This window comes from Malania oleifera, chromosome 1 (genome assembly GCF_029873635.1).
Source record: "Malania oleifera isolate guangnan ecotype guangnan chromosome 1, ASM2987363v1, whole genome shotgun sequence".
NCBI lineage: Eukaryota > Viridiplantae > Streptophyta > Magnoliopsida > Santalales > Ximeniaceae > Malania > Malania oleifera.
In genome coordinates, this window is record NC_080417.1 from 68560467 (window position 1) to 68575137 (window position 14671).

At 35.3% G+C, this 14671-nt stretch overlaps 1 protein-coding gene across 1 annotated transcript in view; it reads left to right on the top strand.

The window, feature by feature from the left end:
* The first annotated feature begins 673 nt into the window (after positions 1-673).
* LOC131165521 (uncharacterized) overlaps positions 674-14671 on the top strand; it is a 45693-nt gene continuing 31695 nt past the window's right edge. The window contains exons 1-2 of the mRNA XM_058123415.1: positions 674-816; positions 974-1110. Coding sequence (XP_057979398.1) covers positions 687-816; positions 974-1110 — 267 coding nt within the window. The 5' untranslated portion in view covers positions 674-686. The remainder of the gene's footprint in view (positions 817-973; positions 1111-14671) is intronic.

The following is a 14671-nucleotide window of genomic DNA, read 5'->3' on the forward strand; positions in this document are numbered from 1 at the left end:
TGAGTTTTCCAACTTAAAATTCACTAGAGTTGAATTGAAAAACCAGACTTTTGATATTCAAACGACATATTTTGAAACATTATTTTAAAACTTTATCTAACTTCCTTACAATACGATCTTTTTTCCTCTTATTGTACTAAGTGTAGAATGACCCAAAATATGAGTAATCATCTAAAATAGCACCGCACAAAAACTCTTTAAATTCCTTCATTCCAACCAATCCTCCAGGGATAGTTTTATTATTTATTATTTATTTTTTGAAAACTTATGGACATTTTTATTTTAATTAGATTTTAAATTCATTTAATCATCCTATTTTAATTCTAATGAAAAAGTGTGTATATAATAAATAATTTAATGCAAATATATTAAAATATTCTGATATCATATTATCAAAATAATTAAAAATTATAAAAATTAATTTTAATATTTTAATTAAAAATTAAAAATTATAATAAAAACAAAAAAATTAACAACGTAAATTAACGTACTTTTGTAATTTATTTTTTATTCTAAAAATAGAATAAAGAGTATAAAATAAAAATCATATACCAAACGGACCGTTGACCAAACCGAACTACATTTGATTATTTTTCTGAACCGAATTGAATCGAATCAGACCGGTATGGAACCGACTTGTTTGAACCTAATTGGTTTCTTTCGGTCTGGTCTATCGGGTTATAACGATGTTTGCGCAGCCCTGCGGCCTGGACCGAGGGAGACTGGCGGATAGGTCGGAGACGTTAGAGGCCCGATCTCTGTGCCGCACATACAGAGGTGTGCTAAACACCTGCGTACAGTCGAAGTTCTTGCGAGGTAAACACGTAAACAGCGAGAGACAGAGAGAGAGAGAGAGCCCGTCTCTCTGCCGCACAAACCCCGTGCTTTTCTCGCTGCAAGAGTGCTTTATGTATTGAAAAAAAGGGCGGAAGGACACTCCTCTCTAATCTCCGTTCTCCTTCTAGATTCATAGATATGCAAGTATTACCCAAGTGGCGAAACGTCTTGATTTTCAGAAATGCGTTTGCTACCCATTCCTCGTCAACCCAATTCGCTCCTTTCCATTCCACACCGACTTCATGTGAGAAATGGAAGAAAAAATGGAACTCGGTGAGCTCCATTCAATTTCTTCCTCTGTTCAAAGCTAATTTTGCTTTTTTTTTTTTTGTGTGAATATTTTCTGTAATTTTCAGTACACCTTTTGACAATATTGGACGAATTATTTAAGCTACTTGCTTAATTTTAATCCCTAAAAAATTAAATGGTAAATGTTGCGAGTTTAGTTCAGGTAAAGTACACGTTCAATATTGGCTATTAGCCTATTACCTCAACTATTACCTCAATCCAAGAGAACTAAAAATAAAATATGGCGTGGAAGGATATGATTTTTTTTTTTAACCTTGTGTTTGGAAACTTGGAATTCAGACCCTGATTTAATTTTGCATGGAAAATTGAATTTCATCCAAATGCAGATTCAATACCAGAAATAAATGCTCTCAAAAGCATGTTAGTATTAATATATAATAGGACTTAATTGCATTTACTAATGTTGGTATGTGTGGGATTGAAGCTAAATAGAGAGCATATAATAATTTATATACCAGACTAGATACAAATGAAGGGGAAAGATACATATTTAAACTTGTTAGAGCTAGAAATTAGAGAAAGAAAGAGGAAGGACCTAGGTAATATAAAATGCATAAAAATGGGGATGATAGTGTCTTCCTTAAAGAATAAGATTTACAAGAAAGATAAAAAAGTTATTTCAATAAGCAATTAATGTAAACCAAGCTTTAATTTAGAATTGGCAAATGAGGAAAAAGCTAAAACCTTGAGATTTATGCACAAAATTAGAGTGAGTGAAGTTAAGTTTGCATTAAAAGTAATGAAAAGTAGAGAATCTATACACTAGATGACATCCCAATTGAGGTGATGATGGTCCAATGGAATTACTTGGTTAACTAATTTATTTAACAAATTTATAAGAACAAAGAAAAAGCGGAATGTAGGAAAAGTACTTTAATACATATATAAAAAAGATAAAAGAAACATTCCAAATTGTAATAATTATCGTGGAATTAAGCATACGAGTCATATAATGAAACTTTGGGAATGGGTGATTAAGCAAAGAGTAAGTGTAGAAATGAGGGTTTCAAAAAATCATTATGGTTTTATGCTTGGGAGATAAACTACATAAGCTATATATCTTTTAATGGAAATGTTTAGGAAAAAGAAGAGGGACTTGCTAAAGCCTATGATAAGAAACCTAGGGAAGTTCCATTAGTTTTGTAAAAAAAGGGGGAGTTTGCGTAGGTATATTGATGTCATTGAGGATATGTACGATAGAGTAATGATAGTCCAAGTACTATAGATGGATAGTCTATAGACTTTCTAATTGTAGTAGGTGTGCATCATGTATTTGCTATGAGACCTCCCCTTTTTTGCATGAATGATGGAAGAACTTAAATGTTCCGTGGTGTAGATGATCTTGTCTTGATTGATGAAACTAAAAGTGGAGTAAAATTTAAGTTAGAACCATGGAGAGAAGTTTTAGAATCTATTTGTTTTAAGATAAGTAGAAATAAGAGAGAATATATAAAATGTAATTTTAGTCAGTAGGAAGAATATTGGAGAAAAGATTAAATTTGACGGTCAAGTAATTAATAGCACATACCTTGGCTCTACTTTAGAAGCTTATGGAGAAATTGAAGAAGCTGTAATGCATAGAGTTAAAATAGAGGGTAAATTGGAGAAGTTCTTTGGGTGTGTTGTTTGATAGTAGAATACCCTTAAAATTAAAAGGTAAGTTTTATAGGACAACTATAAGACCAACTGTGCTATTAGGCAACTAAGAGGGTGTGAATAAGTTCTTCTGGTATCTTTTTGGAGGGTTGGGTTTGCCCACATTTGTTAAGAGGATTTGTCGGTTATTTCCTTTACAGCTTTGGATAGGAGTGGAGATGGTTTGGCTTTGTGGAGGTTTGGGATCTTTGCTGTTTGGAGCATATGGTTGGAGAAAAAGCACGTATCTTTGCCTTTGCTATGGGATAAGATTCAGTATGTGGTCTTGTTATGGGCTTTTGTAGCAGGGTGCTTGGAAGGGGTGTGTTTTTCTGATTTATAGTGAGTGGAAGGCTGTGTTATTTTGCTTGTAATCTTTTTTTTCTTCCTAGAAATATTTATTATACTCCTTTCTGTGCATTCTCTTATCTTTAATGATATATTTTCTTTTTCTATCAACAAGAATGAGAAAAAAGAAGTTAAAAAATGGAGGTAAATTGAAAAGGTGAACTATGCACTCTGTAGGAAAACAAGTGTGTATACAGTAAACTAAAATAGAATAAAAGGGATTCGTCAAATGATAAATTAGATAGAACAAACATGTTACCAAAATATCATGTGGCTAAACTATAAATCCAATTTTTTATGCCTAGTCTTTCCATGAAAATTTAAAAAAATTTGTAAAATTATTATTTTAAAAAAGTTGTTGATTTTCAGTACTATCAATTAATCATTATTAAATCAAAGTGTTTGTTTGGGCCATATTTGTGGCCTCTCCGAATCTCATAATAGCACATTATGGAGGAGATCGTTAAAGCATACAGGTGTCGAAGGAGCTGAAGTTGAAGCAAATTATGTTTTTGAGAACTTGAGTGGGCTGTATTTCAATCTATTCCTGGGAGGATATCTTGTTCTCCCTTTGCTCTACTTTCTGAACTGTTAATATAATTCTTTTTCTTATAAAAAAAGTAATCAATGTAAATAGAAAAAAGTGAAAAATATTTTGTACACATTTTTGTGAATCTTTAATTGTACTTCCCCTATAATCTAGTAGAAAGTAAGACAAATTGGAGGTGGGGATGGACTGTAATGTTGGTTGGAAAATTTTTGACTCATAATAATATTTAAGTAATTTTTGGAACTTTTGTTTGCACGAGGGGGTGGCTATTGCCCCTACTCTCGATCCGCCGTTGAGCCAGACTAATGATTTAAATAGAAGGATATCTTGTGAACAAGAAAGTAGTTCTACTGTCAGGTAGCATGTCAGGCAGCAGCAGGATCATCATGCAGCCGGAGGACACATCAGTTGGGTAAGTTTGAAGCTGGCAGGTAGTTGAGAGTAATCATTAGCAGGTGGTGGTAAGGGAAGTTTGGCAAGAAGTCAATTCTAAGTTGAACTGTTGAGGATGCGGTTTTGGTTGGCTTGAATATATAGCGGGTTGGTGGTTTAAACTTAAATTTAGAATTGTCAAATGGAAAAGACTAAAAATATGAGATTTGTTCACAAAATTAGAGTTAACGAAGTTAAGTTTGCACCTAAAAGGATGAAAAATGAGAAAGCAATGGGACCAGATAACATCCCAATTAAAGTTTGGAAATGCTTAGGTGATAGCAGAATTATATGGTTTACTAATTTATTTAATACAATTATAAAAAATAAGAAAATGCCAGATGAATGGAGGAAAAGTACTTTAATACCTATATACAAAAATAAAGGAGATATTCAAATTTGTAATAACTATCGTAAAAAGACTTATGAGTCATACGATGAAACTATGGGAAAGGGTAGTTGAGCAAAGATTAAGGTTAGAAACGAAGGTCTCAAAAAATCAATTTCGTTTTATGCCCGGGAGATCTACCACAGAAGCTATATATCTTTTAAGAAGATTAATGGAAAAGTTTAGGAAAAAGGAGAGGGACTTGCATATGATATTTATTGACCTTGAGAAAACATATGATAGGATACCTAGGGTAGTTCTATGGTGGGTTTTAGAAAAAAGGTGTATGTAGTAGGTATATTGATCTCATTAAGGATATGTATGATGGAGTAATGACTTGTATAAGGACTATAGATGGAGCAACTAGAGAATTTCCAATCACCATAGGTGTACATCAAGGATCTGCTTTGGGTCCTTATCTTTTTGCTTTAGTGATGGACCAACTGACTAAGAGTGTTCAAAAGGAGGTTCCATGCATGGTCTTAAATTTCCACGAAATTGTCGAAATTTCCATCGAAATTTCCGATTTCCATCACCCTCGAAATCGAAATGGCAGTCGATTTCCGTCTTGCATAATTTCCCTCGAAATCTCAACGAATCATCTAAAATTTATCGAAACCTCAAAATTTTAGCGAAATTTGTTGAAATTTTAACTATGCAATGAAATTTGTCAAAATTCAAATGAGAGATTCAAGTGTGAAGTGAAATTTCTCTTTTAATTTATTTTATTGAAACAAAAGGTTATCAAAAGTGCTTTTGAAATTATATAAAAAAATAAACTTATAGTAATATTTTATTTAACCATTCATGTTTAAATTATCAATATTTGTATAATAAATAATTTTTAAATGATTTATGAATTTCATTTGCATTAACTGAATATGTTTAATGTACATTATCTTACAAGCACGATTGATACACATACTATTTTACGACTTTTCCACTTCATACAAAACATAGATGCATTTAATTTGTAATATATTACTCTTAAAACTTATATTATTATGTTTGTTAACCATTTCTAAAGTTTCACAAATAATTTCATGCTTTACTACTAGTTTCCATTATTTTTTCAAATCGAAATCGAAATTGACATCGAAATCGAAATTTTCGTTGAAATTTCCGTACTTTTGGAGCTTCGAAATTTGAGTCAAAATTGAAATTTAAGACCTTGGTTCCATGGTGTATTTTGTTTGCAGATGATATTGTATTAATTGATGAAACTAGGGACGGAGTAGAGGTTGAGTTAGAATTATGGAGAGAAGCTTTGGAATCTAGAGGCTTTAGGATAAGCAGAAATAAGACATAATATATGAAATGTAATTTTAGTAATGATAGGAGGAATATTGGAGACATAGTTAAACTTGATGATGAAGAAATAAATAGCATTTGTAGATTTCGATACCTTGGATCTATTATGCAAGCTGAAGGAGAAATTGAAGATGTAATGCATGAAGTTAAAGTAGGTTGGGTAAAATGGAGAAGTGCTTCAAGTGTGCTCTGTGATCACAGGATATCCTTAAAATTAAAAGGGAAGTTTTATAGGACAGCTATAAGACCAACTATGCTATATAGATCAGAATGTTGGGTGATGAAGAAACATAATATCCAAAAAGTAAAAGTTGTTGAGATGAGAATGCTTTGATGGATGAGTGGTATAACATTGAAAGATAAATTAAGGAATGAATATATTCGCAGTAAGTTAGGTGTAACTTCTATAGAAGATAAGATGAGGGAGAGACGACTCAGATTGTATGGACACTTGCAATGTAGGCCACATAGTGCACCAGTGAGGAAGAGTGAGTTAGTTACTGTGGGGGACAGTAGAAGGGGTAGGGGTAGACCTAAAATAACTTGGGAAGGAGATAGTGTGTAGGGATTTAATATCCCTGAATCTGTCAAAAGAAATGGTCTATGATCACATAAATTGGTGGAAAAGGATTCATATAGCTGACCCCACCTAGTGGGAATTAAGGCTTGGTTTTGTTGTTGTTGTATAATAACATATGTTACATTGAAAACACTCCTTAAACTAGTTTCATTCAAATTAAATATATTAAATTAATAGACTCCTTATGAAAAAAAAAAAACGGTAGTGTCAATATGATAGTATGAGCAACACACTAAGTACTTTTCAATTTTACATTAATAATGCAATATAAATAAGGCTCCAAAACTAATAAAAAAATATTGTGTCTATTTTCTAACATGCATACCATTAACAACAAAAATCAAAAATGAAAAAATATGTCAATTTTATAACACGCATAACATTAACAACCAAAATGAATAAAACATCATATCCATAAGCATTACTACAACAGAAATAAAATTGAAAACGTGAAAATTAAAACATTCCAAAACACATGTGCCTCATCTCATAGTCCATCTTAAGCATCTTTCGTAAGTCTTGAGTAATTGTAGGCATATATACAAAAAGAGGCAGGTCGGGTTGGGTCGGGTGGATTAGACGCTAAACCTGCAAACCGACCCATATGATTGGGTTATGCAAAATAGAAATCACCAACTGACTCGTAAACCATTTGAAATCAAATTTTTAGGTTGGTTCGGTTTGGGTTGGTTGGGTTGGCCAGGTTGTTGAACACCCCTGGTTTTTTTGTATTTGGGAGTCACAACATCAGGAGTAAAGGAAGTGGAGAAGCTGGTAAATGGTGATAAGCTGGGTGCTGGCTGATTTCAAGGCTGGCAGTTCTGTGAAGTAAACGGCTTGGAGAAATATTACTCGATTAGGGATTTAATAGCGTTATTTTTTTCTTGTTGGAAGGGAAGATGATAGCACTGATTCATGTATGAAAGAAGCTGTCCAAGGAATGGTGATGAGAGTTTCTCAGTTGTGGAGATTCAGTTGGTAGAGTGTGGTTCTTCTGGAGAGAAGGAAGGTAACAGGGTGAAGGTCTTGAGGGTTAATATTGGAGCAATGGGTCTGAGAAGAGTGAGTTTGGTAATGTTTATGTCTCTGGTGAAGGGCTGATTAGTTGCATTTACAGTGTGGTCGCAATATGGATTATCCTTTGATGGCATCTCTCCTGCCTTGAGACATAAAAAAAGTGACCTGGATTGGACCTAAATTTTTAATGAAGGTGGTCAGTTGAAGTTGGAAAAGCAGTGGCAGAAGCCAGGAAAAAAATTGTTCTGATGGCCTAGGGAATGCGGAATAATCTTGATTTATGTGATGGTTGTTACCTACTCCTCAAGTTATGAAGGGGAGATTTGGTGTTGATGATAACAATATATCTGACAAGATGGGTTTGAAGTTGGTTGCATAGCCGGATTAGAATTGAAATCTTGTAATCCAGAGAAAACCTTAGCTAGAAAGAAGAATCGACAGATGGCTTGAACAATATGAAGTTCTCCTTTTATGATTTTTTTTTTCTGTGTATATATATAAATATTTTTTGGAGGGGGGGCGTTGGATGGGTTACAGGGAGGTTAAAGAGGAGCTTTCATAACAAGTAAGCTGTTAATTTATATTTTTCTAGTTTCTTTGTGTTTTCTGTTTTTCCTTTTGAACTTCTTGTCCTATTCCTGTTTTCATCTTCTCCCTCGCAATAAATTTCTTTTGTTATCTTAAAAAAATTTATTTAGAAGCTTTAATTATTGGGAAGTGGAAGAGCTTGCACAACGAGTGGAGATTTTTGCTCCCTTTGCTACTCATTCCAGGTTAGATGCGAGGATTTGGAAATGGGATTTTGATGATCTTTTTTTCTCTTTTTAAATCATTCTTCATGCACGTGTTAGGCCACTGCTTCTTTTTGTTTTTCCCTTGGGTAGAATTGTTCAGCTAGCAAAGGTTCCTTCATAAGTTGATGTCTTGACTTGTGTTTTGGTTTTAAATAGAATTCTAATGATGTGAGGGGACATTATAAGTCTTTAGTTCAGACATATGTGACATGTAAATGTTCCTGGGAGGATAATATCCACCTCTTTCCCCATTGTAATTGGTTGTTGGGTGAGCTTGGTTTGCCATTCTCTGGTTGTTGTGGACTGAGAGGAACGGGACTATTTTTAGGGATAAGTTCAATCCTAATTTTCTTTGGGATTGAGTAGTGTACTTGGTCTCACTTTGAGCTCTTTCTTGTGGTTCTTTTGGGGATATTTCTTTGGATACTTATAGTGTGATTGGATGGCTGCTTTGATGTAATTTTTGCTTTTATTATTCTGGAGGACATTTTGCACTTCTTCCGATATTTTTAAGAGGATAACTTGTCCTACCTTTTGTATTTCTCCCCTATACTAATATATCTTATTTTTGAATATCATTTTTCCCTTTAACTTTAAGGCTTTCTAAATTTGGAAAGTGATTCAACTAATTACAAATCAAGTAAATCATATTCTTGTCTAGCTACTGGAATACTAATTTCAAATTAGAAATTATAGAAATACCTGCCAGGCTGTCACATGTGTCATACTAATCCCTATATTGAGAATACATTAGTCAAATTTACAGTAAAAAGGAGAAGAGAGCTAACAAGGGGACTTGACGCATGATAATCAAACTGGGAAATCTATTGATTTTCAGCAAATTTTGTTTATCTCAAATTAATCTTTTCTGAATTTATTTGGGATTTAGTGCTTCTATGAAATGGTCAAAGTTATCTTGTCGAGTAGGGTGAGTGAGCTTATTTGGGTAAGATCAATTTCAGCAATTCTGGTTAGAAAAAATTGTTTATCTATGGAATTAAGAATTTGAGATTTCAAAATGGAATCATATTAGTGGTGTTCTTGAAAGTAATATAGGGAAATTGATGTCAATTGAGAAATTTTTTGTATCAGGGAGAAGGTTTTCCCTGAGAATTCTCAATGGGGAAGAAGCGTCTGGGTGGTGGAAGCTTTTCATAAAATTGGATGAAATCTCGAAGGGCCAAGGAGGGGTCAATTGGCACCTGCCAGGGGGGTGGTAGTGGTGGTGTTCAAATGCAGGGACCATGGTTCTTTCCATACTATGGAAAGTTCAAATGGAGGTGTCTGTGTTTCAGAGATCAGAAAACAAGCTTTCATATGTGGCTATTCTCAAAACTGGGAATTAATTGGAGAGGGGATGGAACATTGCCAGATAGTTTGGCCAGAATCTGCAGCTGGTGGAAGAGAATGCTGCTGGAGACTACAGTTTGAAGGAGAGATTTGCTGGGGAAGAATCTCTTAGGAATTTGAATTTTAAGTTCTCCTGGGATTTGCTGAAGGTCAGAGATAATGTTGGGAGAAATTATGGTGGGTAGGGCTGTTTAATAATTTAAGTGGGGCATGTCAACTTTAGCCTGTCAGAGTTGGTGGAAACATGGTCTTAAATTTCCACAAAATTGTCGAAATTTTGTCGAAATTTTCGATTTCTGTCACCCTCGAAATCGAAATGGCAGTCGATTTCTGTCTTGCATAATTTCCATCGAAATCTCAACGAATTCTCTGAAATTTATTGAAATCTTAAAATTTTAGCGAAACTTGTCAAAATTTTAACTATATGATGAAATTTTGTTAGAATTCAAATGAGAAATTTATGAGTGAAGTGAAATTTTTATCTTAATTTATTTTATTTATTTTATCAAAACGAAAGATTATTACAAGTGCTTTTGAAATTATATGAAAAAATAAACTTACAGTAACATTTTATTTAAACATTCATGACTAAATCATCATTATCTGTATAATAAATAATATTTAAATGATTTATGAATTTCATTTGTACAAATTGAATATGTTTAATGTATATTATCTTACAAATATGTTTGATACACATACTATTTTACAACTTTTCCACCTCATACAAAACATAGATGTATTTAATTTGTAATATATTAGTCCTAAAACTTATATTATTATGTTTGTTAACCATTTATAAAGTTTCACAAAGAATTACATGCTTTACTACTAATTTCCGTTATTTTTTAAAATTGAAATCGAAATCGAAATTTCCATCGAAATTTCCGTACTTTTGGAGCTTCGAAATTTGAGTCGAAATCGAAATTTAAGACCTTGTGTGGAATCAGCCACAGACTCACAGCTTGAAAAGGTTAATAAGGGTTTTGGGCTTGCAGCCTGAGCGTGAGAGCTTTTAAAGCCAGACCTGCATTTGAAGAATTCTAAAATGAGGGATTGGGCTGGAGGCAAATTGAAATTATGTTTGAGCTGCCAAAATGAAGCCTAATGTTGAAGACTCTTATCCCGAAAAAGAAATTGGAGGGGGGGTTTGTATAAGCTACGTTACAGTGGGTTGGAAGAAGGGGTGGTATGTGATAGTTGAGAGTTGCAACCCATAAGGTACAAGGGGTTCAATAGTTATTGAAAGTTGATATGGGAATGAAAGGGGAGAGTAAACTGATTCATCGGGGGTCAATAGTTATTGAAAGTTGATATGGGAACGAAAGGGAAGAGTAAACTGATTCATCTCCCTGATGTTTTGATGATAATAGGTTTGTGCCACAGGGCATAGAGGAATTTCAGGGAATGTTGAAGGCTTTGAATTTTCAGCTCAGGATAATATAAAAATCAGAGAAGATAAGACGAGAGAATTCGAGGAAATAGAAAGATGATATGAATGTAAAGGGGAAATAGGTCAGGTTGGGGGATGATGGTTGTGATTCTCCATTGTCCCGCATGTTGGTGAGGAGGGGATGATGAGTTTGACAGTATGAGTGAGTCCGGATCAACAAATTTAACCCATGGTTACAAGAAGATGAATATGATAATAAGGAATCTTTTAAAGATAAGAGGAATGTGATTTTTTTCCTTTTTTTGATGGGGGTGGGGGTTGAGGGATAGTTGACTCTGGGGGAATCTTTGAGAATGCATAAGTTGGAGCTTGCCATTTGAAGGAAGTTGCATGTCTTCAAAACCCTGTAGTTGAAGTCTCTTTGGCCATTGTTTCATTTAACTCAAATTTAGCTTATATTGGTACTAAGGGTAGCTTTGAGAAGAGTTTGGGTAAATCTCAAGTGATCTATGCTAAGATAGCTCAAGGGGATGTAAGCCTTTGAAAAGCTTTCTTCCCATTCTTGTGACTGTGGACCTAATCTATTGAATATTTTTTATGTGCCAAAGGGAGGAAGCTAAAGGGGGAGAGGATTTTACTTTTTGTTTTTTAAGGGGTAAGAGAGACAATTGAGATTTGCAAGGCCTTATGGAGAAGACGGGGTTTAAAGTGGTGAGTCCTTTAGGGAAGGAGGTTAGATTAGCTGTTTTGCCAGACTTAAATGTCAAATCTTCAAGTGTTTTTGTTTTTTATTTTTTATTTTTTTGGGGGGGGGGGGGGGGTGTGTTGAGATAGTTTGGTATGGGTATGGGGTTAAAATTGATAAAGTATGAGGTTTATGAGTTGGAGTGCTACAGGGTAGGGAGATTGTAAAGAAGGGAGTTTGGATTGTTAAAATATGAGGTTAGTAAGTTGGAAGTTAGAGGGTTAGGAGATTATAAGAAGGGGATTTGTTTCGGGAGTGGTGTCTAGATACTCTCATGATGTTTTACTATTACAGGAGACAAAGTTATGATGTGTAGGTGGGGACATTATTAGCGAGATTCTGCCAGGTAGAGGTAAAGATTTGGCTATTTTATCCTCTTGAGGGAATTGTGGAGGTATTTTGCTTATTTGAGACACATATGTGGCTAATTTGGTGTACACTTTTTGTTTTTTGTTTTTTGTTTTTTCTCTGTCAGTGATGTTGGAGGGGGAGGGAAGGGGACAAGTGTGGTTTACTTTGGTTTGGTCCTTCTAAACCTACCTTTAGATCCTTGTTTTGGGAGTTGGGGACTGTATGTTGGTTGTGTTATCCTAGATGGGTGTTCGGTGGGTAGCTTTAATGTAGTGAGACTCTCGTCTTAAAAATAGGTGGTGGGGGGTTTTGTCTAGATTGTAGTTTTTTGATGGCTTCATTAGAGAGCATTTCTTGAGAGATATCCCATTCCAGAATGCTTCATTTACTTGGTCAGTAGGGGGAAATGTTAGTAGCTAGTAGATTAGATAGTTGCCTTTTTTTTCTAAAAAGTGGGAGGATGCATTTTGTGATCTCACTCAAAAGTTACTAGGTATGCCTGTTTTAGATCACTTTCTTGTTTGGCTGGAATCTAGAAAGGTTAGATGGGCCTTACTCCTTTTTGGTTTGAGAACATCTGGATGGATCTCCATGGTTTTTGTAATTTGGTTAAGGAGACTTGGAGTAGTTGGGAGGTTGTTGGTTGGATAGGCTTTAGGTGTATGAAGAAGCTAAATTGGATGAAATAATGGACGTGCTCCCCCTCTTACCCCTCTCTTTCTTTTTACGTAGCCCTTCGCTTTGTCTGGTTTGTGCTTGATCACGACTTCTGCTTGCCATGAGAGAAGGTGGCTCTCATTGGACTATCCAGATTGAGGGGAAATCCTTCGATTTGCGTATAGGGAGAGTAGGGGAGAGTGGTTTCCTTTTGTTGTTCGAAAGGAACCCTCTTTGCGATTGATGGGTTACGGTTTCTTTGGCGGTGCAGTGCTTCCTTGATGGTTTGTCTACAGTGTTTGGATGGATGGGGAGTTTTTCTTGTAAAATGAGATATGGGAAGGTGGATTATTGGTTGGTGGTTGGGCTGAGAGGAAGAGTAGGTACTTGGAATTAGGGTGGGGTGGAATCAGAAGAAATTCTCCATTTTCATATTAGATGGTGCTTGTGAAGGTTGGAGGTGTTTTGCAAGAGAGCTTGTATGTTAATGGTGGATTCAGGTAATGAAAATAGCTGAATGGAGCATCTGTTGCTAGGCGGTGAGCATCTCAGCCTTGGAAGGAAGTTGAGTTGCCAGAGAAAGAGCATCTTTGTACAAATTATGGTGAGAATCTGCAGCAGAAGACAACTGAAAATGATGTGGGACAATTGGAACAACAAGGTGAAGAGGTTGGCTTCTGCCCTATATCTGCAGGAGGCAATCCAGGGGTTTAAGATGAGCTGGTCTGGGCCTGGGTCTCTCACTATTGCGTTAGATTTTGTCCATTTGTTGGCTAATCTAGTTTCTTCAGGTTTAGGTCTCGATTGAGCTCTAGTGTGAGCCCAGTTGGGAGTTAACCAGGCGCTTTGTGCCCAAGATAAGATAAAGTTAAATAGGCCTCCAATTCAGGCCCAGGCCTAAAACTTTAACCTGTATCAAGGTACCGTAGCAGGTCCATTTTACATCCTGCTTGGCAAGTTTGTCCTTATATCAATCAGGCCCTCAGTTCCTTCTCTGAAGCAGGCCCAATTCCTGTCTTCTGTTTCACAGCTGGAGTAAGGGCAGATGGCTAACTCTGCTTCACTGGGAAGAGATTTTGATTCAGCTAGGCTTGAAGGACAAGAGTAGGTAAAAATCAAGACTCTAATCAATTAGATCTGGTAGTTTCGTTGATGTTGCTGCACCTTTAGTGTGAGAGGAAACTTATGCAGAGGGGACAACCAGTGAGTCTCCAGTGATGGCTGTTGAAAAGGGGGCTATTATGAAGGATTTAGAAGCTTGGTGTGGACAAGATCAAGGGAAAATGATGGTTTGAGGGCAGAATCTTTTGGTATGGGAACCATGTCGGGTTAGTTTATTGGCAAAAAGGTTTATGCTCGTTGGAAGGCGGTTCAAATGAGTGTGGAAATGAGGAGAAGATTTGAAGAGAAATTAGAGTATTCCGGTGGGATAGTGCCAAAGCTTTTTAGGAGATAGACAGAAGGAAATTTATGTATTGTGGAAGATCCAAATTTTCAGAAGTGTGCAACTAGTGAGAAGGTTAGTGAAGCTAAGGAAAAGAAGAAATGGAGGAATCTGTTGGATAATGATATAAAGTCCTTAATGAGTGTGATTGTGATGGGGGGTTTGCTTTTGGATGAGATTTGGGAACATTATGAATATGGTTTTGACTCTTCTGAGTTACTTGGGGAGTTATCATACGTGGCTCCATCTCTGATGCAAGGATCAGAGGGGATTTCTATTTTTGTGGATGGTGAAATAGATAAGAAGCAACAGTATAAGGATGGAATTCTGGCTACCACTGTCAAGGAGATTTCTTGGGAGGATTTAGAAGCTGGCAAGTAATGGATAAGATGGGTGTATGGCTGTTTGATCCTCAATGAAACAAAGTTCAACTCAATGGTGGTAAAAGTTAGGCAAAGAAGGGATTAAAGAGGGTTAATTCTTGTTAATTTTTTATTTTATTTTTATTTTCTTCTGCTTTTTATTTTGAT